This window comes from Azolla caroliniana, unplaced genomic scaffold (genome assembly GCF_043228905.1).
Source record: "Azolla caroliniana isolate FFs.n. ecotype wild unplaced genomic scaffold, voAzoCaro1.0.p SCAF_3, whole genome shotgun sequence".
Taxonomy (NCBI): domain Eukaryota; kingdom Viridiplantae; phylum Streptophyta; class Polypodiopsida; order Salviniales; family Salviniaceae; genus Azolla; species Azolla caroliniana.
Genome location: NW_028230438.1, coordinates 6,444,594 through 6,465,393, shown reverse-complemented (window position 1 = coordinate 6,465,393; position 20,800 = coordinate 6,444,594). Strand labels below are relative to the sequence as shown.

At 36.8% G+C, this 20,800-nt stretch overlaps 3 protein-coding genes across 3 annotated transcripts; all 3 read left to right on the top strand.

Moving 5' to 3' along the window:
* The first annotated feature begins 685 nt into the window (after positions 1–685).
* On the top strand, positions 686–2,550 carry LOC147866062 (putative carboxylesterase 6). The gene is made up of 2 exons (XM_087316427.1): positions 686–1,128; positions 1,261–2,550. Exons 1-2 carry the CDS (start codon positions 1,063–1,065, stop codon positions 2,248–2,250), a joined length of 1,056 nt encoding a protein of 351 aa, XP_087172553.1. The 5' UTR covers positions 686–1,062; the 3' UTR covers positions 2,251–2,550.
* Positions 2,551–3,860: 1,310 nt separating this feature from the next.
* LOC147866061 (protein FAR1-RELATED SEQUENCE 5-like) lies at positions 3,861–4,835 on the top strand. Its single transcript, XM_087316706.1, has one exon. The coding sequence runs from the start codon at positions 3,861–3,863 to the stop codon at positions 4,833–4,835; it is 975 nt and encodes a 324-aa protein (XP_087172832.1).
* Positions 4,836–9,482: 4,647 nt separating this feature from the next.
* On the top strand, positions 9,483–11,677 carry LOC147866060 (phosphoglycerate mutase-like protein 4). The gene is made up of 6 exons (XM_087316426.1): positions 9,483–9,637; positions 10,192–10,242; positions 10,378–10,494; positions 10,802–10,933; positions 11,123–11,198; positions 11,365–11,677. The coding sequence occupies exons 1-6, from the start codon at positions 9,554–9,556 to the stop codon at positions 11,580–11,582; spliced, it is 678 nt and encodes a 225-aa protein (XP_087172552.1). The 5' UTR covers positions 9,483–9,553; the 3' UTR covers positions 11,583–11,677.
* The last annotated feature ends 9,123 nt before the right edge of the window (positions 11,678–20,800 follow it).

Below are 20,800 nucleotides of genomic sequence, written 5' to 3'. Positions count from 1 at the left end.
TCACGTAATCCTTGAAAAACAAATGTATTCGAACGTTCAAAATGGTGTAACATCATTTTCTTTCGATTGTGTTGTCACTTGTAAGCAAGTGAATAGTAGTAATGGGATTTCATTCCTATTGGTCTTAAATTTTAATATTGTTATGGAATATGTTTGCCAAGTCTAAAGAGATCATCGATCAAACTTAAATTGAGCATCCTTTAAGAAAGAGTTGTAAAAGAAAAGAATGCTTTTGACTATCCCAATATATTGCCATTCTTCTTATATTTGGTTAAACGTAGCTTTTATACTCACTATTTTCCAATTGAAAGTCTCTTTTAATTATGATTGACCAACTTGATCAAAGCCAATTGTATTGGTAACAAGATCTCGATAGTCAAGGCAATTTACTTACGAACAATCCCAAACATTGCAACTTGGAACAACAAAAGAAACTTCATCTTTCAATGTTGTGAAGGAAAAGTCTGCATGCAATTTTATAGCCGCAGATAATGTTTGAACTTCTAAAAAAAATGAATCGATAATCCTCAAGAATGATTTGACTACTCAAAATATCCAGAAGAGAGACCCGTATTGTTGCAACATCAAAACATAGTTGAAGGGTCAATAAACGAATTAATAATAGGCATGAGTATAATAAGACATAGGACTTCTATATAAGGAGAGGATCATGATTATATGTAGGATAAACAAGAGACAATTTAGAGATATGAGCCCTATCTAGACATGTCCATTAGTGTATAGATAATTCCATGATCATTATTAGTTTGCACAAAAACCAATCACTTAAAACCTTTACGCCATTAGTTTGAGATACAACATTGTGGCATAATAGAGGTGTATAATACCCACATAGTTTTATTGTTTTTTGCAGAGGCTTGAATAAGTGTACCAATTGCTCCTTGTCTGAGGTTTGAGACGGGTGATAAGGGTCAAAAACTAGACCACACGGGCACGGTGTAGAGACAAAGAACGGGGAACATCGGAAAAAGGAATCAAAACAAAGGACAAGGCAAAACCCCGTAATTTGTAGCGATTACAAACCGCACAAAAAAGAAACACATGATTCGATACGGCGACAACTTTAAGGCGGGCGAACAGATGAGGCAAGGAGACAAATATATAATGGTATATGACTAATACCCCTCGATTCATTATGTATTTGGTTGTGTAGCTAACTAAATATGTATGTATTGGTGCTTCTATGAAAGGAAAATGACTCTATTTGTTTGTTTGCTTGTTTGTTGGTATGTATAATAGACCAAGGGTATTCCGGAGAGAGAGGTGGTGGAGCACCAAGAAGGCGTACTAACCTTGTATAGTGATGGTAGCTTTGAGAGGTGCATAGATCATTATGTCCCATCCTCCTATGGCACTCTCGAGAGCGGGGTTGCGACTCGAGACGTGGTCGTTGACCCAGACACGGGCGTGTGGGCCCGCATATTCCGGCCCAAATCCACCTTCTCTGGCATGGAACCCCCCGAGAAAGTGCCCATTGTCCTACACTTCCATGGGGGCGGCTTTTGCGTGGGCAGCCCAGCCGCCCCGCACACCCACGGCTTTTGCCGCGCCATGTGCTTGGCCACGCGGTGCTTGTGGGTGTCGGTCTCATACCGCCTCGCACCCGAACATAAGCTCCCGGCCGCATACGACGACGGGGTGTCCGCGTTCCGGTGGCTCTCGGAGACCGATGACCCGTGGGTGTCAAGCATTGGAGACCTCGGGAGGGTTTTCGTGGCCGGTGAGAGTGCGGGCGGGACAATGGTCCATTACGTGGCGGGAGAGATTGGCAGCAAGGCCATTGCGGGGCTACTCCTCGTGCACCCGGCATTCCCTCAAGAGAGGCCCGCCTATGACCCGGCCTCGGCCAACCTTAGCAATGCTAGGGTGCAATTCTACCACACCTCGGCCCTACCGGAGGGTGCGCAGTTCGGGCACCCACTCATGAACCCGATGCATCCTGAGTCTTCGATAGCGATCCACGACCTCCCGGACGTACCCGTGCTCGTGGCCGCGGCCGACAGCGACCCTTTACTCGCTGGCGCGGCCGAATATGTGGAGACACTCCGGCTTTTCCGGGACACTGGCCTGCCCGAGGCCTCCGGATCGTTGGCCGCTTCCGTGGAGTACTTCGAGTCCAAGGGAGTCGGGCACTGCTTCCACATGTTCCCCGAGAATGCCCCGGACGAATCCTCGGCACTCCGAGGAGCCCTTGCTAGCTTCATCTCTAAACATTCCTACCCCAATTGATCTACATACTAATCAATAAAAACCTATTTCATAATGATTTTTTTGTAAATTTGTCTTCTATTCCAATGTCTATGGTGGAACAATATTCCTACCCCAATTGATCTACATAGTAATCCCAAAAAGCCTATTTCATTAAGAATTCTTTGTAAATTTATCTTCTATTCCAATGTCTATAGGGAATTTATTCCAAAAGACCATGGTGTAATGGTAAGTACCCATTTTAAGAAGCCAAGCCCAATAATACTAAAGATGTAAATTGGACTAAGCAATGCTAAGACAACCTGCTCAATCGATCCATAACTTTGTATATCTGAGATGCTTCGTCATCTCATCTTGTGACAAATAGTCCATTGAACTAATAAGTTATGGTGATGAAAGGTTGGCTAGGGTCGTTCAACACGACTATGCAATATTCATTGTAATATTGGACTATTTTGTATATTGCCTTTCGCCACTTTAATTTTAATAGCAATGGAGCATATTCTTTCATGAAAGAATACATATGTGGTGTCCCATGATTTGTAGGGCTCATAGGATATATGTAGAAAGTTACATTTTGCGAGATTGTAGAAACCTAGACACTCTTTCTTTTAAACACACATAAGTCACTACGATACGTACTCGAGCCCTCAACCAGACCTTACTCCAACAAACTATATTCAACAAAACTAGTTTGCTTTGTTTTATCAAATACTATGGAGCTAGTGAACAAGGTCACGGTTATCCACAACTTATGTAGATTGATGACCCATACTCCTCTTTATGATGAATTTCAACCACCTATTGAGAGTTGCGACATTACGATGATATAGATTCTCATTGGGTTGGTCTGGAGGTGCACTCAACCTGGAAGGATGACAAACTCCATTGCTTACACGATGAATGCAATGAACAAGTAGGAAATATAATGAAACAACACCAACAAGAAGTAAGGAGGTTTTTTGGAGCATGCACATTTTCCATATCTAGATCACTCATCGCTAAGCATGCATTGCTAAATTGCTTTATTGCATGCTATTTATTATCTAGCAATTATCATAGGATGAATATATCTATTATTAATTGGTGTAGTAGATTAAGTGTGTTAATGTTGGTTTAACTCATAGTTGTTAAAAAATGTGTACTTTATGTCTCGAATATGTTTTAGAATTGACTTGAGTATTCTACATGTAATGTATAATTCAGAACTGCCACTTAATAATGTTTGACACGTTCGACACATTTAACAAGTATAAACATTGTCACCAGGGTCTAAATTTGACGGGTTAGTATTAAAGTTTTTTGACATGCATTTTTTAAAGATGTCATTTGACATACAAATTTTAATAATGAAAAGCTCTATATGATGCTTCATTGTTATACATTTCATTACTATAGAAAGTGCACAAAGATGCACAAATAAACATAACTACGGAATGGGCTATTTGCCCCTCCCCCCCAAAAAAAATAAAAGAAAAAAAAACTTTTTGGCCCCCCTATTTTGGCTATTTTGGCTAAACCACCCATTCTTCATTAGAGCAAACTTCTCGAAGAAAACGGGACAGTGGTCTATTAAAAAGGCAACTATTGTACACAATCATCCTATTTCTGACAATCTTGGTGGTATATCAATGGCTCGTAGACTAACTGATACAGAAAAAACCATTGTTCGCGACATGGCAAATGCTGGAGTTGGTGCGGCTTCAACTTTGGCCTACTTGAGAGAAAAAACCAGAAATCAATGGACCACCAGGAAAGAAATCCACAACAAAAAAGTGGTTGCAAGAGTTGAGTTTCTTGAAGGGCGCTCGCCAATTCAAGTGTTATACGATGAGATCTCCACTGGCGACTTTATCTTCAATTCCAAGGTGAACTCGAACGGCTCAATCAGTAGCCTTTTCTTTTGTCATCAAAAGTCAGCAGATCTTGCCAGACGGTTCAATGTGGTATTTGTCATGGATTGCACCTTCAAAACGAATAGATTTGGCATGCCGTTGCTCAACATCGTTGGAATTACGGCTACAAATAGTACGTTCAATGTTGGATTTGCGTTCATATGCAATGAGACAGAAGCCATGTATGTTTGGGCATTGCAGTCATTTGAATTTGTGACAAAGCCATTAGTAATTGTAACTGATCGAGAACTTGCATTGATGACTGCAATTGCTATCGTGTTCCCTTCTACAAAGAATTTGCTTTGCATCTGGCATGTCAACAAAAACATTCTGGCCTATGCAACGACGAAGTTTGCAAGCACCGACAACACAAACGCCTATATGGACGACTGGAACCAGCTTCTATACTCTTCCAGCGAGCTAGATTTTGAGGCTAACTGGGCCACGTTTCAAATGAAATGGCGACCAAGTCACGATGCGTTGGTGCAGTATGTATACGAGACTTGGCTGATTCACAAAGACAAGATTGTACGTTATTGGATTGGTCGCTTCCCTCACTTTGGAATGACCTACACCTCTCGCATTGAAGGCAACCATTATGTTGTCAAGAGGGTTTTAGGCATTGTAAATAATGATCTACTCACTGTATTCAAGAAAATCCGTTTACTATTGGACACAGTTGACGGAATTGAACACCAAAATGGAGTATGACAAGTCTACACAGGCACATCGACATGCACTCGAGTTCATGTTGCCGCTAGTAAAGAAGATATCCAAACACGCATTAGACAAGTTATTGGAGTAGTACAAGAAAGTTATTGACAACAATTATGGTGATGAATATACGGGGTTGTTTCGATCAAGTTTTGGTGTCCCATGTTGTCATGACATTTTGAGATGCATCCAAAGAAATGAAAGATTCCATCTTGAAGATATTCACTGTCAATGGAACTTGATTGCGTGTTCAATGGTTCAACACACCTCTATAGTTGAGCCATGTTTGTCTCCCATAAAGCGTTTGATGAGGAAAATCAAGCAAAGATTGTATGAAACTGACGATGACCAGGTTGTTGTTCTCATGACACGATTGGATGAAGCAAGTCAGGCACCACTGCAATCTCTCTCCAATCCAGTGGTGGTAACTAGGAAGCGAGGTCGCCTTGCAGGGTCGAAGAACAAAAAGGCCAACCAAAGGGAGAAGTCACTATTTGAGTACTCTACCGGTCGCAAATGTTCCAAATGTGATCAAGCTGGTCACAATGCACGCACTTGCAATATGCATGTGCCCCCCCATTTTGGCTATTTGCCCCTGCAGTACTAAGAATGTTATTGAGAACGATTCCTTTTTATGTAATAGTTGATAAACCTTTTTATGAGGTTGTAAAGTGTAATAGTTGATATATATCACAAAAACATTTTGGTTGAGGTGAGAACTATCAAATTTTTATTTTTATTTTTGTAATACCAAGAAGGTTGTATTTGACTTCCATTAATATAACTCATTTTAGCTATTTGGTACTTCACAACAACAACCAAATCACTTGACAAGTCACTGGTTTAATCTCTTTTGCATCCTCTCGCTGGAAGAGGAACACGGTTTTAACAAAGGACCTCGTACTTAACTATGCCCTATCATTCATTGGGGAATAAGCTTGTTGGAAATTCTAGTCTACGACTGCCTTTGTCTTAGACAAGCAGATTTGTTCCAACAAGGTATTGTTGTAAGTGTTATTGGGAAAGAAGATATAAACATTCTCCACTTTATTGCCTACGTGACTCATAAGTTGTATCTTTAGAGAAGTTTCGGGTTACAATGCTTTGTTTGATCCATGGACATAGCTAGACCTATTTCAGTTGCGTGTTTCTTGTTTCCACCACCAGACATAAGAGACAACTAACAAACAGTGAATATTGCTAAACAAAACTGAAATATAAGTGACAAAAGATGGTGAATGATGAACATGTTATTAAATGATATAGAAGACAATGAATTTGCATTGGCATACTATTAACATCACATTATTGTAAGGGGAAAATTAGAATATGGTTTACAATAAGAGATTCATGCGAAACACAAGCCATCGTGTTTGAGATATTACAGATTCCTAGAAATTCATTTAACCAATGGAGACCTTAAGATGGCCACAAAATGAGATATTCAAGATCGATCAAAACATCATGTAACCAATTGAGGTTCTATGGGGCTGAGAGGCCCTCTTTTCCCTGATTTCTAAAAACATGCTTCACATCAAAACTTAACCACTGGTTTAAGATCTATCTATCATCTTCTCTAAGACATCTCTAAGACTCTCCTTTGATCTTGAGAACTCACTTTTGTGAAAGAAGAGAATCTCTCTGGTGGATGCATATATATATATATAAATAAACGCTCACTTGGTCACTCACTCACATCTCCATCTCCATCTTCAACGTGTTCTTCTTCTTCCTCTTCCCTCATTTGTTGCCTGTAGTTTTGGTGGATCCATGGCAGAAACCCATATAGTGATCAATAAGACCAATAATTATAAGAATCACGATGAGGAATTCCTTCCTTCCCCATCATCGTCATCTAGTTCCGCGTTCAAAAATAGGGGGGCCAAAAAGTTTTTCTCTTTGTTAGGGGGCCAAAATGTTTTTTTTTTCTTTTTTTTTGGGGTGGGGGGGGGGGGGCAAATAGCCAAAATGGGGGGGCAAATAGCCCATTCCCATAACTACCTCACAAAGATAATGAAATACATAAAATAAATATTGTGTTAATGTTTTAACTTATAAATATGAAAAAAAGGTTATTTTTTGGAAAACAATATTTTGTTTTAACATAAAAGTTTAGGTAATTAAAAAATTTAGATTTAACATAAAACTTAAAACATTAAAATCAAACCTAGAGTTTACGCTTTTAAAGTATTTAATAAAGGTTATTATTTACAATTTCAACTAATATTATTAGTAAAGAATAAATATTTGAGAATATATGTATATCATTATTACACGATGATGATGATATTATTTAAAGTGTGTTATAAAAAACATATAATTTTTTGGAAAAAAAACATATAGTATAAATATATTATTATATACACTCATAGTATCTATAATAAATGACATATATATGACATGGAAAATATAATTTTAGCAGGTCATTTGACAAGCATAATTTGTAAGGGCCTTACACATGAAAAATAGAAATTTAAACTTTATATGTCACTTAACGGGCATTTTTAGTATGTGTATGTTTTTGACGAGCAAAATGACCTTTGACGAGAATGACACCTGTCAAATTCTTGCCCTGATTGTCACATAAACGTGCTTGTGTGCGATACTTGAGTAGGATTGCAAGGAATATGAACTAGGGAAGATGTGATGTTGTTGGAGAGATTCTCACAATGTGACACTTGAAAAGCTTTTGTGGGCTCGGGACCCCTTTCAAGGAATGTCCCTGCTTTGTGTAATCCCACTTCATGTAATCCTTTCGTGGATTGCCTTCACACAATTATTTTGTGGATTGCCTTTGTGCAATCCCCTTTCGTGTAACCATTTCATGGATTGACTCAATGCAATTCTTTTGTGGGCTCCCTTTGTGCAGTCACCTCATGTAACCCATTTGTGGATTGCCTTCATGCAATGAATGACATTTGTGGATTGGATGGACGCTCATGGTTGATGAAGACTTGTGGAATGGGCACTTGATAGTGGATTCAACCTCTTCTTGGTTGTTTCCAATGACTTGACAAAAATTAGATTGCGATCAATGCAAGTTCAGTTATAACAAGAAAACCCTTTTAACATAGTGTATGCGAGGGACAATATTAGGGATCCAATTATGCTAATGAAAGGACACCATTTAGGCGAGGCCCACTTACATTCAACAACTACATTATCTCTTGCTAATATAGGATCCCTACACCTTTTTCTTGCTCCCTTCCCGAGCTCTCAAATGTTGCCTCTTGCTCTTGTTTGGTTGAACTGAGTAGCCCTATACCAAAATCCAAAATCCAAAGAAAGAACGACGTTTGAGGTGAATGTTATCTTCGAAGTGCACAAGTAATAATGATGTTGGTGCTCCTCATGCAAAGCGAACTACCGAGTTAAGATTTGTCTCCCATGGCGGAGAATCCATGAGTAGCATATATGCAATCAAAATGGTCTTCCAAACAAACCTTGAGAAAAAATGTTACCTCAAACGTAAATAGCCACGTATGTGGTTTAGCTATGAACAAAGCTAAACCACATAGTTAGCCTTTGACAATCTCAATTATCGGAGACTAGAGGAGAACTCAAAGATCAAACACCAGAGGAGAAAATTGAGAGAAAAGAGTGGATTGAAAAGAACAAGAGTGATGAGAGAACTCCTTTAGCTACATGTGTGTGTGTGTGTGTGCGCACACACACACACACACACACACACACACACACACACACACACACAAGCACACAAGCACACAAGCACACAAAGGGTGGATGGATGAACATGGGAGGACAATCAATTAATGGCAATTTAATGGGATAGATAGGCCACACCAAGGTAAACATCATTTTTATGTTCAATGGACGACGATTGCGATGGGATGAAGACCACAATGAGGGTCGAACTCGTTGTTCTCTCAAATTTACAGCTTCAATGCAATATCTATCTAACTACCCATCTATCAATCAATCTTATATATATACATATATATATGGAGATTGTTGCTTCATTTGCTCAATGGAGGACAATTGTGATTTATGGGATAGGACAGAGACAATAACGAGGATCAAGCTTCAATGCCATATCTATCTATCCATATGTTAACCAATTGACGCAATATCTACCTATCCATATGTCAATCAACCGATGCAGTATCTATATGTCAATCAATCGATGTCATATCTATCTATCCATATGTCAACCAATCGACGCAATCTCTATCTATCCATATGTCAATCAACCGATGCAGTATCTATTTGTCAATCAATCGATGCAATACCTATCTATCCATCTGTCAATCAATCTTATATATATATATATATATATCGACGGAGATTGTGTTGCATGGATTGCTTAGAGTGGTTAATTACTCTCTTCGATTGCTTGTCAGTTTTTTGTCATGTGTCCGCAATGAAGCGGTCTATAGATGCAACTTGAAAATGTAAGCCATGTGCGAGTGAACCCGAACGAACCAAAAGATGTTGTTGGTTGGGCTATCAAAAGTGGAAGGAAATAAGGGCTATATGGCATCATCTCAAAGTATATGCCACTTATAGTTCTTTTATTATTATTATTATTATTATTATTTGGGGGTCCCTAAAAACAGAGGAAATCCAAGAAGGAAGGAAGCAAAAACAAAAAAACAGAGTTTTATCTTTTAGTTCTTCTTCTTCTTCTAATTTTGTTGGGCGATTTGGAGAAACAGAGTAGTAGTAGTGTTGTGTGTGTTTTTTTGTGGAGAGAGATGGCAGTGTTGCAAAAGAACGTGTGCGAGCTCATTGCTGTTCGCCATGGCGAGACCACTTGCAACGCTGCAGGCATCATGCAGGTCCTTTCTTTTTTGTTCTCTCTCTCTCTCTCTCTCTCTCTCTCTCTCTCTCTCTCTCTCTCTCTCTTTATATGTGTGTGTGTGTTACGTTCATCATGTTTGTCTCTGCTTGTGCTCATTATGTCTATGAGTGATTGTCTCTATGTTCATGTTTTGTGAGAAAAAAAAGATATTGGGGATGATGATGATGATGATGATGATGATGATGATGATGATGATGATGATGATGATGATGATGATGATGATGATGATGATGATGATGATGATGAAAGAATAAATAACAGAGTCTGAAAAGAAAAAAGAAGAGGAAGAAAGTGATTGGTGAAGCTAATTGCCGATCATGAAGACTTCCTAGGCATTGATTAGCCAGCCTTCAAAAGAAAAGATGATTGATGAAAGAAGGAAGGAAGGGTAAAAAAAAAGAAAAAAATGGAAAGAAGAAGATAGAAGAAAAGAGTGAAGAAAGGAAGCTGAAAAGAAGAAAAGAGGGAGGATGGAAGAGAAAAAGAAAGAAGGAAGTGCATCTGAACTTTGCTTGTCTGGGGTTTGTGTAGGGCCAAGGTCCCGCAAGTTTGAATGAAACTGGAAAGCTTCAGGCGCATGCGGTATGAGTTTTCGCTTGTATCGTTGATATATATATATATATATATTTCTTCTTCTTCTTCTTCTATCTTTTATTGCCACTGGGTTTCTATTGGATTGTGAAATCTCTATCAAAGACGAAGAAGTTTCTTCTTTAGGTGGCTGAACATTTGTCCCAGAAGCAATTTCCTCTCGCACCAGTTCTTTATTCGTCAGACCTCGAGCGAGCATTGGACACGGCAAGCATCATTGCTGGCAAATGCAACATTTCAGAGGTTTCCTTTTTGTTTTTGCTTTTTTACTGCCAAGTTTTGCTTATTATGTTACAGAAAATTCACAGAGGAGGGGTTGTATTGATTGATTCCAACCAAGAAATCTTTATCTATTTTAAAATGGAAGAGTTTCGACCATCTTATCGTTATTTTTCTTCACATGTAGAAAAGAAAGTGCACACAGTTCTAGAACTAAATGATAATTCTAGGACTAAATGATAAAAACGACTGTTCGAGAAAATCATTTGATGGGCTTGAATGGACAAAAAAAGAATCTTTTGGAATTTTGAGAATCTTTCTCTTGCTCTAGATTTTCACGATGGAGGGGTTGCGTGAGCGGCACCTCGGCAATCTTCAAGGTCTTTTTCGAGAAGAAGCTCCTCTCATTCAACCAGAGGCATACAAAGCGTTCACCTCTGGACTTATGGATACTCAAATCCCTGTATGAATCTATAAACCATCACTCTTATATAAGAACTACTCTATTGTGTTCATATATGCATTTAGTTCTTTATAAGTTTTTTCTCATGGCTCCTGGCCCGAGGGTCTGGTTAGTCTCAGTGAATTATTTTTCTGTTACCTTTTTAACATGGTTTTTAGAAAGCTCATTTGGACGCATAAAAATTGGCAGGGTGGCGGGGAGAGTCTCAATGATTTGCTAGAGCGCTCAACGATAGCCTTAGAGACCATTGCGGAGAAGCATTATGGTTTGTTCCAAACATCAGTCGTGTCTTTTTTCCCATTTGTTAAAAGTTGGATGGTTCTATTTTAAGGAAAAAAGATTCACTTTTTCCTGATGAAGCATATATTAATATTCCCTAATGTTTTGAGTAAGTTTTTTGTTTCTCGTTTGGCATTTTATTTTCTATACAGGAGAACGTGTGGTAGTTGTTACTCATGGAGGTGTTTTAAGGGCAATCTACCAGCATGCCACTGGATCTTCTTCTCCGAGGAAAGTATTGAATACATCGATTAACGTTTTCAGGATAACGAATAAAAAGGTGTGGAGTTTATGCCAATGGGGAGATGTAACCCATCTAAAGGAGAGGATGATTGCAGCTCAATTGAATGCGAACCAAGATTCGGCATGATAACTCTTTACTTATGGGTCTATGGCGATTTAGTGAAGATGGTGAATGCATAATGCATGCTAAATAATGCCGAAAAATCTCTATCAAACCTTACAGAGAAAGCACACTTTGTTTTCCCTGCCTGAATTTCAAAAATATTGAACTCAAGATTCAGAGCTATACATTTTCAGTGGTTGCATTTAAGCTATAACCACTCCTTTGTACCCATAATCGAGGAATGTTACACCTAGATATAGGTTACAAGTTATTTTAAAGCCACATAAAGTGGAAACATATTCCGAAGGTGGCAATATACTATACTATTTTTATATGTGCAAGATGCATGGGTGTAGCTAATGTATATTACTGCAAAACAATTGAAGTGGATACAATTCTTATGAAATGCACTTTTACACTATGTGCACAACTATAAAGTGTGTTGCTAGGATGATCATCTCAAGCATCAATGTCTTTATGCATAAGAGACATGTGAACAGTGATCAAAGTTTATGAATTTGAGTGGGAGATGAGATTGAGCAGGGGTAAACCAATGGAATTGCTCGTGGAATGTGGCAATGTATAATGTGGTGAGTACATTAAGATTTGCTGTTTTTGATCGTTAGGATCTTAAAACACTTTTACATTATCTAATGACATTTGGAAACTGAGTATGTACACTTTTTTTGCTATTGTGGGGATCCTCCCATTTTGCCTTGGAAACATGCCATTTCTATTAGCCAACTGGCAAGTGTGAAATGATTGGAAGTTCATAATTTTACATTTGGAAGCTGAATATGTACACTGTTTTTGCTATTGTGGGGATCCTCCCATTTTGCCTTGGAAATATGCCATTTCTAAACATTTTATTCATTGGCCAACCGGCACGTGTGAAATGATTGGAAGTCCATAATTTTACATGGTAAAATAAATGCAGATATGCTTAATTAGGTGGTACAGTTTTACTATTAATAGCAATTTTTGGTCAAGCAGCTCAATGAATAAGATATTAAAGCTGGTAGGGACAATTGGTCATGCAGCCAAGTGAATGGGACAAGATTTGTGAAAATGGATTATGTCAAGCCAAGAGGTAGGATCTATGGCATACATAGTTTTCTATGGTCAAATTTGCATCTTCATGAGGTCATCATCAAGGAAAATACAGGGTCTCCAACCGTTGTACTATGATTTGCGTTTTAGGAAGGAAAATCTTCCTACGACATTCAAAATCATAATACGAGTGTTTGAGCTTTTGTGGTAACTTTTCCTATTCTCCAAGATTTGGTGAATGGGGTTGTTTGTTCCTTGTCATACTTGAGCTTCGTATACAATGTGCTTCCTTCTTGGTTGAGGATGACATTTGGCGACTCGGGGATGCTCGTGCAACATATGTAGTCTAATATGTAAAGAATGAGCCTCCACATTTTTTCTCATATCATGATACATTGTCTTTGAAAAATGACTCCTTTAGAAAGGAATCTATTGATGCATTGTGAAGCAAGTGTATTGTGTCCCCATCTTCCAAACCGTTTCCCCATATCTTATATATAATTGGAATACAAAATGTTTCTTTTATGTAATCATTTGGATCTTTTTTCCTGATCTCATGCAAGTCGTAGAAGGCAATGTGAGGGTTTTTTTTGAACCTTAAGCATGTATTTGACAACACTTTCCATGGTCATAAGCTAAATGGTCATAAGGATGTATGCCATTTGTTTCTTGACTTGGAAAAACTTTATATAGAAAATCCTTTTAAACATTTGCAAACTCTTCCAACTGAATATAAGGATGTTATTGCCCTATAGTTCAACCCATAGAGAAGCAACAAAATCAACAAAGTGTCGAAAATGTATTTCTTGAGAACCCAACACTTACTTTCTCAATGATTGCATGTGCTCTCAAATGCATAATATGTTGTCTTTCCCGTCTCTAAGCAAAGGGTAGCACATTTGTTCCAATTATAATTTGAGGAAACTTCAAGGCAAAGGTATTTAAACCTATAAATAGTTTCAAGTGGGTCATTATTGTACGTAATGCATGATTTATCCTTATTTTGCCTTTTCACAAGAACAATCTCTCTTTTTGAGCTATTGAAACACAACTTTATATGCATACAAAATGCTACCAATGCCCACATAAGCTTTTGTGCATCTCCTAAAGTATTTGCAAAAAGTATCATATCATCTTCATACATCAAAAGCATGATGACAACATTTTTAATGATAACTTTAATGTCTTCCTTATTTACAAAATTGGCAATCATTTGTTCTAATCCATCAATGTAGAAACCAAATAGAATAGGTGAGAGTAAACATCATTGCTTAACACCAAAAATGCCATAGAAAAAAACCGAAATTTTATCTCCCATATGCACACAACATGATATAACCATCTCATAGATTCAAACAATTACAAGAATATACATAATCACTTGGCACCCCGAGTTCGTCCATGCACCTTCAAATATAATCACGAGGTACCATATAAAAAACGTTTTCAAAGTCTACAAAACAAATTGACCCTTATCTCTGAAGTGACTTTCTTTCATTTATACTCAAAGGGTGACAAAGTAATCAATGGTATATAAAAATTGTTTTCGAAGTCTACAAAACAAATTGACCCTTATCTCTGAAGTGACTTTCTTCCATTTATACTCAAAGGGTGACAAAGTAATCAATGGTGTCATGGTGTTCCAAAAGCCAACTTGCTCATAAGCTCTCTTGTTATATTTTTTAGCCCATGCACTTGCCTTTGATACCATTACACATCAACATAGTTTTCTCATTACTAAGCCAACCATTATGATTCAATAATTTTTTATATTATTTATTTTCCACATTTGTATAGCGGTTTAATCCAATTCGTAGTCGAATCCATGGGCATGTTATGTTGTAATGCATGATTAAACATATTACTTATCCACACTTTTGCTTCCTTTACCCTTTGTTTGAGCATTTCCTTTATACATAGAAGATAATGTGCCTTTCGAGAGACCAATTTCTTAAGACATATGCATACATCTTCAGTTGTAGACGGGAAACCTATTGGAAAGAGAACCAAAATACATTATGTTTCTGGATTTTGATAACTCAAATAATTTATTACAATGTGTAGATAAGTCTACAAGCATAGTACGTAATATTTGTGTTCGTTAGCCCAAACATTCGTTTTCATACGTCTGCAAACGAATGTGTATGTTATTAAAACAATATTGTGTTTTTTTTTTACACTTTTTACCTCAACTTACTTAATTTTCTTACCCTAAAAGAATTACCTTATAATAAATAATGAGCGCAAAAGTATGGTATTTACCATACTTCGAGGGTGTTTTTCTTAACACGAATGATAAGAATGTTCTCGAATGAGAATGCACGAATGGTGCGTATGCTTCATACTATGTCTACAAGAGTTAAGTCATCATAATTCTCAACACGTTTTCCCTTTAGATTTCCCCAAAATTTAACACATGCATGTGTTTTCTCATGTTTGAAGAAATTGTCAAGCAACATTTATATTCTTCTCTTCCCTTGATTAATTCTTTTGTATTCATGCAACCACTTTTGATAATTTTCCTTGTCCTTAATTATATCCGAACTTCGACGACACTTTTGAGCTTCAAGACATTTGTTATCAAACCATTTTTTTAACTTACATTTCTAGATGCCTTTGCAAGCTATGTGCTTGGTCAAAAAACATTTGTTGTTGCATGAGAAAATAATTTCCTTGAAAACTTTCCATTTGCATTCTAATGAGCACCATGTTATATCTTTGTCATTGTTTAATATTTATGCTAAAATAGAGTTGTTTATAATCTTCAATGACCTTGTCACACTCCAACCTTTTCATACATTTGAGGTCAATACATAACGTCCTATGACCAGGTTCTTGTGTCCATTCACCATGTGAGAATTTGTGTATGCAATCCAAAAGTATCTCATAGTCAATCGCATTATTTTCGTTGGATTTCCTACATGTATAACCATTAGAGTTGGGCCATAAGACACTTTGCAATAGACATTCTAGTACTGTTGCATATTTGTCGGAATAACTTCCCAAATTGCCCCAGATCTTTTTCATAAATAGAAGAGCGATTATACATTTGTATATATCCTCTCGCATCCTTGAGATATGTGGTATGAAATATTGTTGTGCATAAAGTGACAAACTTCTTATACAAGCATTCATGTCACCAAAGATATTAACTTCCCCGTTGGCTTTGAAATAAGCATATTATCTTCTAGATCGTCAAAGAGCTGCTATTATCCAAACGTGCATATTAAGAATTAGAATCTTGGTGAGGAATGTAACATCTAACCAAAAGTGATCATATCATTTGATGTCTCGGGTCTGTTATCCATGGGATTGTAAGTGTATGAGTGGAGAAGTGGTGGTACGTGGATAGATAAGTGTAAAGTCTTTGTGTTAAAAGTCATGTTGTAAGGGTATGTGCAAATGTGCACATGAGTAAGTGTGAGTATATTGATATGTGTAAACACATGCACATTTGTTTGTGTGTGCGCAAATACGGTAAAGTGGGTGTAGGTTGTTAGAAGGTTATGTAACTAACCTACAAGCCTCATTGGCTGGTTGGCTACCTGAACTGTAAAGGTCGACAAGGGGAGTCGGAGTCGGAGTCAGAGTCGGACGAGTGTGGAAGGATAGTAGTCGAATTGTATTTTTGGCCAAGGAAATAGAATAGTTAAGGTAACCATAGGTTCTTACCGAATAGGCAAGTGTACTATCTTGGAAGTGTACTATCTTGGAAAAGTCTCTTTGGTAGCCTATAAAAATGGGTCGAGAGGGTTGTATCATTATCAGTATGATTTGATTAGTAATAATTTTGGTCGTTAGAGTATATGTTGTGTCGGATGTTTTGTTTCTCTTTTACGCAGATTATATATCTATCGTTATCAGTCGATCAAGTTCATAATTCATACTTGCATTAATGAAGTTTGAGTAATTAATATATGTGTAATGATTAAGTGATTATCATAGTCAACAAGCATTCCATCTCCAACCACAATATTTTGATAGGACAACTTAGTGATTAAGTTGTTCGACCGTTTGTGTCAGTCAACAGAGACAACAATGTCTCTATTTTAAGCCATAAATATGTTCATTATTTTTTATGATCAACACATCTTTCTCTAGTTCCCCCTTAATCAAACATGTCACCCCTCCTTGTCCTCTTTGTTGTCTTGGATTGTTCACCCATATTAAGGGGAGAGAGAGAGAGAGAGAGAACAAACATTGAGAATGGCAACAAATCTATGATACAACAATGCAAGAGTTATCTCATCAACCCCTAGATTGTCTCCTTATATGGTTAAGGTTGAAGGGTTCATACTAGTTTATCCAATCACCTTTTCTCCCAAGTGTGTCCTATTTACAATGCTAACTACAAGTTGTGGTTGTACTTTTGAGATAGTAACTATAGTCGTTTCAATAACTTTATCCATTGTATGTCAACAAGGTTATTCCAAATGCAAGTTACGAACATAATAAACCAATAATGGAATGATCTATTGAATGTTTTTTACTTGGCATTAGGACAACTAACAACTGTCAAAGCAGTAAGTGGTAAACTTCAATATTACCTTTACAAATAAGTCATCTAGGTATATCTTTGTACAAGTGTGGCCCATTAAAACCTTTTGTGCAAATGGGCGTATGTTATAACTTATAACTTATATGTATCACAATTCCCAAGATAGTTTATGCTTGACCTATGATACTCATGAAGGAAATGGCACATTTGGTCAAGATATGAGGGTCCTATATGAAGTGACGAAAGAAATGGTGAAATGAGTACTTGTTACATATAAAACATGTGACACATAATTATCATTTTTCTAATGCATTACATTGCCGAAAATGTTTAGCATTATTACAAAAGCGCCTAAAATTCAAGCATTATTGCAAAAGTTCTAGCTTATCTAAATTTATATGCACAAGAGTTTTCGACACTTCTATTTTATTTCATTTTACAACTTTAATTAATGTCAATGGTTCTGCGCTATGACAAAATGTCATTGTAAGTATTATGAAACTTGTTGAAAACTACCGATTCCCTTGTTATGGTTCGTGAATAACCTCAAAACAAAGAATGATCATCGTTCTTCAACTAGTTAATCATATGATGGTGACGTTAATGTTATCATGAATAGCTTGCCAAACATAGAAACATTGAAAATATTCCAACATATGAGAAGATGGCCACTCAGTAATTATTTTCTAGGCTTAAGGTAGATCCTTGTGGATATTGCAAGTAGCCATCATAAAATGACCTAGATACTCATCTTCTTCTTAAATAAATCCACATTTGAAAGCTTCGACCATGAGACAAAGAAAATCAAAAGCATTCGTTGATGCTCTAAATGTTCTCATGTGGTTGCTCATACATGAGAATATCATTCTAAGACGTGACAAACTTCCCTAGAACAATTTGGGTACACTAGTCTTAAGCATCATAAATGTACTAGAGAAATAGCAAGACCAAATTACATGATAAAAAACTCATCATGGCCAAAGTCTGTATAAAACTATGACTAGGCCCTAGCGGATATGTTCTTAATGTCATGAACTAGATGATCGCATGCTAATCAACGATTGATTTTCAATCGAATGCTTCGGAGATTATCAAAACAACTTATTGATTTTAAGGGAACCAAATATTTATATCATCCAATGACTAGAGTTAATATAGGATAATTGACATGTGCATCATCGTCCCACCCTTTTTAGTAACCAATGAAATGGGTGTCGTTTGCAAAGAAGAAAATGGAGGAATGAAATATTGGGATAAATGACTTGGAAGTTGTGTTTTACCTACCCTATTTCTCTCTCGCTTGTGAGTTGGATAAGCAAGTTCACTCATGTGCATGCTAATGGGTAACAAGTCCATCATACAATCTATGTCCTCATTGGAGGCAAACTAGATAGTAGTCATTAGACATTACAACTACATAATAGCTATGTAACAAGATGGTGAACATAGCAAAAATCTAGAGAAACAATCATTTGAAAAAATCATACATCTTTGTCAAGTCATGAGATAGATACACATTTTATGTTTTTGGAGTATGTTCTAAGAAATATAAGTTTGCATTACAAATAGATGTGAGGGGCAACCCTTGATTGCCAATAAGAACAATATGGTTTCCACTATCTAAAAACATGATTGTATTGGTTTTAGTATAACATGACAACCATGCCACTAACCTACTTTTACTTGAGTAGGGCGTAAGATAAGGATAGGGTAAAGAGTTATGAAAGGTATCTAAAACAATGCAATACAATATTCTCTTTGACTACGACGTGTTTGGCCTTATCTTTAGGTTTACAAAGTGATTAACTTGAGGATAATTCTCCTATGGATCCAAAGCCTATATGATTAAACACAATTGTTCCTCGCCATATTCCTTCGTACTCAATATATGTACACTCCTTGCATGTTGGTTGTAAAATTTCCATATCTTCCCATAACTTTAATCATTGGAATTGTATCAAAAGCTTTCTTAAATCTATAAAGGTTATTCTTTAAGGTTATTCTCCTATGGATCCAAAGCCTATATGATTAAACACAATTGTTCCTCGCCATATTCTTCCATCCTCAATATATGGACCCTCCTTGCATGTTGGTAGTAAATTTTCCATTTATTCCCATAACTTTAATCATTGGAATTGTATCAAAAGCTTTCTTAAATCTATAAAGGCTATTCTTTAAGGCGACTCTCCATTATGAGCTAATTGTAGACATTGGAGACAATCCAAGGAAAGTTAATCATATAACATTTTTGCATATTTGTTCTTCGATGTAACTCTAGTAAAACTTCTCAAGCTTCAACATAAGATACAATTTCCATTATTTTGATGTCTAATTAACATCCTGATGTTTGCACATGTGCTGGAAAAAAAATTGACAAAAATGGATCATCCTAATAAGAATTTATGTTAGTACTACTATAAAATCAACTATCCTTCAGTATGATGCTTTCATTTACTTCAGTGGGTAGTGGATAAAGAAACTCTACTTTGGCTGGGCCAGAAGATAGCAAGGTTTTCTTCTCCATGAAATATTGTGAACATTAATCTAAAACACGAATCCACAAATCATCGTCTTTTTATTCTTTTCATCACTCAGTGAAAAAAAATAAAAAATTAGTGATCCGTTACATTGCTGCATCGTCATGCAGAAGGGAGGAGATGAAACTCATTTGGAATGGACATGATTCCAACTCAATCAGAATGCACTTTCTGGTCTCAAATTGAGTGTCAAAGGCTTTGAAAAATGCCATCTCATTTACACACAAAAGCCCCGGGTACATAGCCAATGTAATGATAAGGACTTGCATCCCTCAGCATTAGCATATACACCTCCTGCACCAAAATCACTTGGGCCAAACCACCAAATTAGAACATTTAATGCCTCTTTTGTTTCGAAACACTAGAGTTTGGCTGAGCACAATTTTCATTCTTTTATTCGAGCTTATCTACTACAATTTCTGCCACCCAACAAGTTCTTTTCCACGGGCACTTCAGCCAACAACATATAAAAGCATCCATAGAGCAGGTTTTGCAATCTACACTTCAGCCAACATTTATTTCCAATGCTAAAAATAGTCAAATCTGTTTCTCCACAACAATATTATGTTCCCATCAACTGAGATCAACAAGAATTGAGGCAAGTTATCTAAAAAGAGACTCCAATTCCTTCCAAGGAATGTCACTCTGAGAGATCATATAGGCACCAATCAGCAAGAATTTTTTGAAGCATTGATAGGACGTTTGTATGTTGAGAAACTCTGCCAGATGAAGAAAAGAGTTACAGAATGATTGTTGTGGATATGTGGAAGAGTTTTCAAAGTAAAGTTACCAAAATTCTTTCATCATCATTATGATTATTAAACAGTTACAGAATGATTAAATGTTGTGGACACCGAAGAGATTTTTAAGTGAATTTCACTTGATTTCTTTCCACAACATTACGATGTGAGACGGCATTTCACAGGCACTAGAGACAAACAGAGTAAACTCAGTATCGCAGTGCTTTTAGCGTGTTTCTTTCATAAACCATGCAACTAAATTACATAATTTATTTCTGAGATGAAGCAAAACATCACTGTTGTACAATGTAAAGTTACCCAGATTCTTACTTCATCATCACCTTTATGATTATTAAACAGTTACAGAACGATTAAATGTTGTGGACAGCGAAAAGATTTTAAAGTGAATTTCACTTG

Excerpts from the sequence above, each read along its gene's own strand:
- LOC147866062 (XM_087316427.1), top strand. The coding sequence starts at position 1,063 with ATGATTCGATACGGCGACAACTTTAAGGCGGGCGAACAGATGAGGCAA. Across the intron at positions 1,129-1,260 it reads AAGGAGACAAATATATAATG|ACCAAGGGTATTCCGGAGAG; the intron begins GTATATGACTAA and ends TATGTATAATAG.
- LOC147866061 (XM_087316706.1), top strand. The coding sequence starts at position 3,861 with ATGGCTCGTAGACTAACTGATACAGAAAAAACCATTGTTCGCGACATG.
- LOC147866060 (XM_087316426.1), top strand. The coding sequence starts at position 9,554 with ATGGCAGTGTTGCAAAAGAACGTGTGCGAGCTCATTGCTGTTCGCCAT. Across the intron at positions 9,638-10,191 it reads ACGCTGCAGGCATCATGCAG|GGCCAAGGTCCCGCAAGTTT; the intron begins GTCCTTTCTTTT and ends GGGTTTGTGTAG. Across the intron at positions 10,243-10,377 it reads GAAAGCTTCAGGCGCATGCG|GTGGCTGAACATTTGTCCCA; the intron begins GTATGAGTTTTC and ends TTTCTTCTTTAG.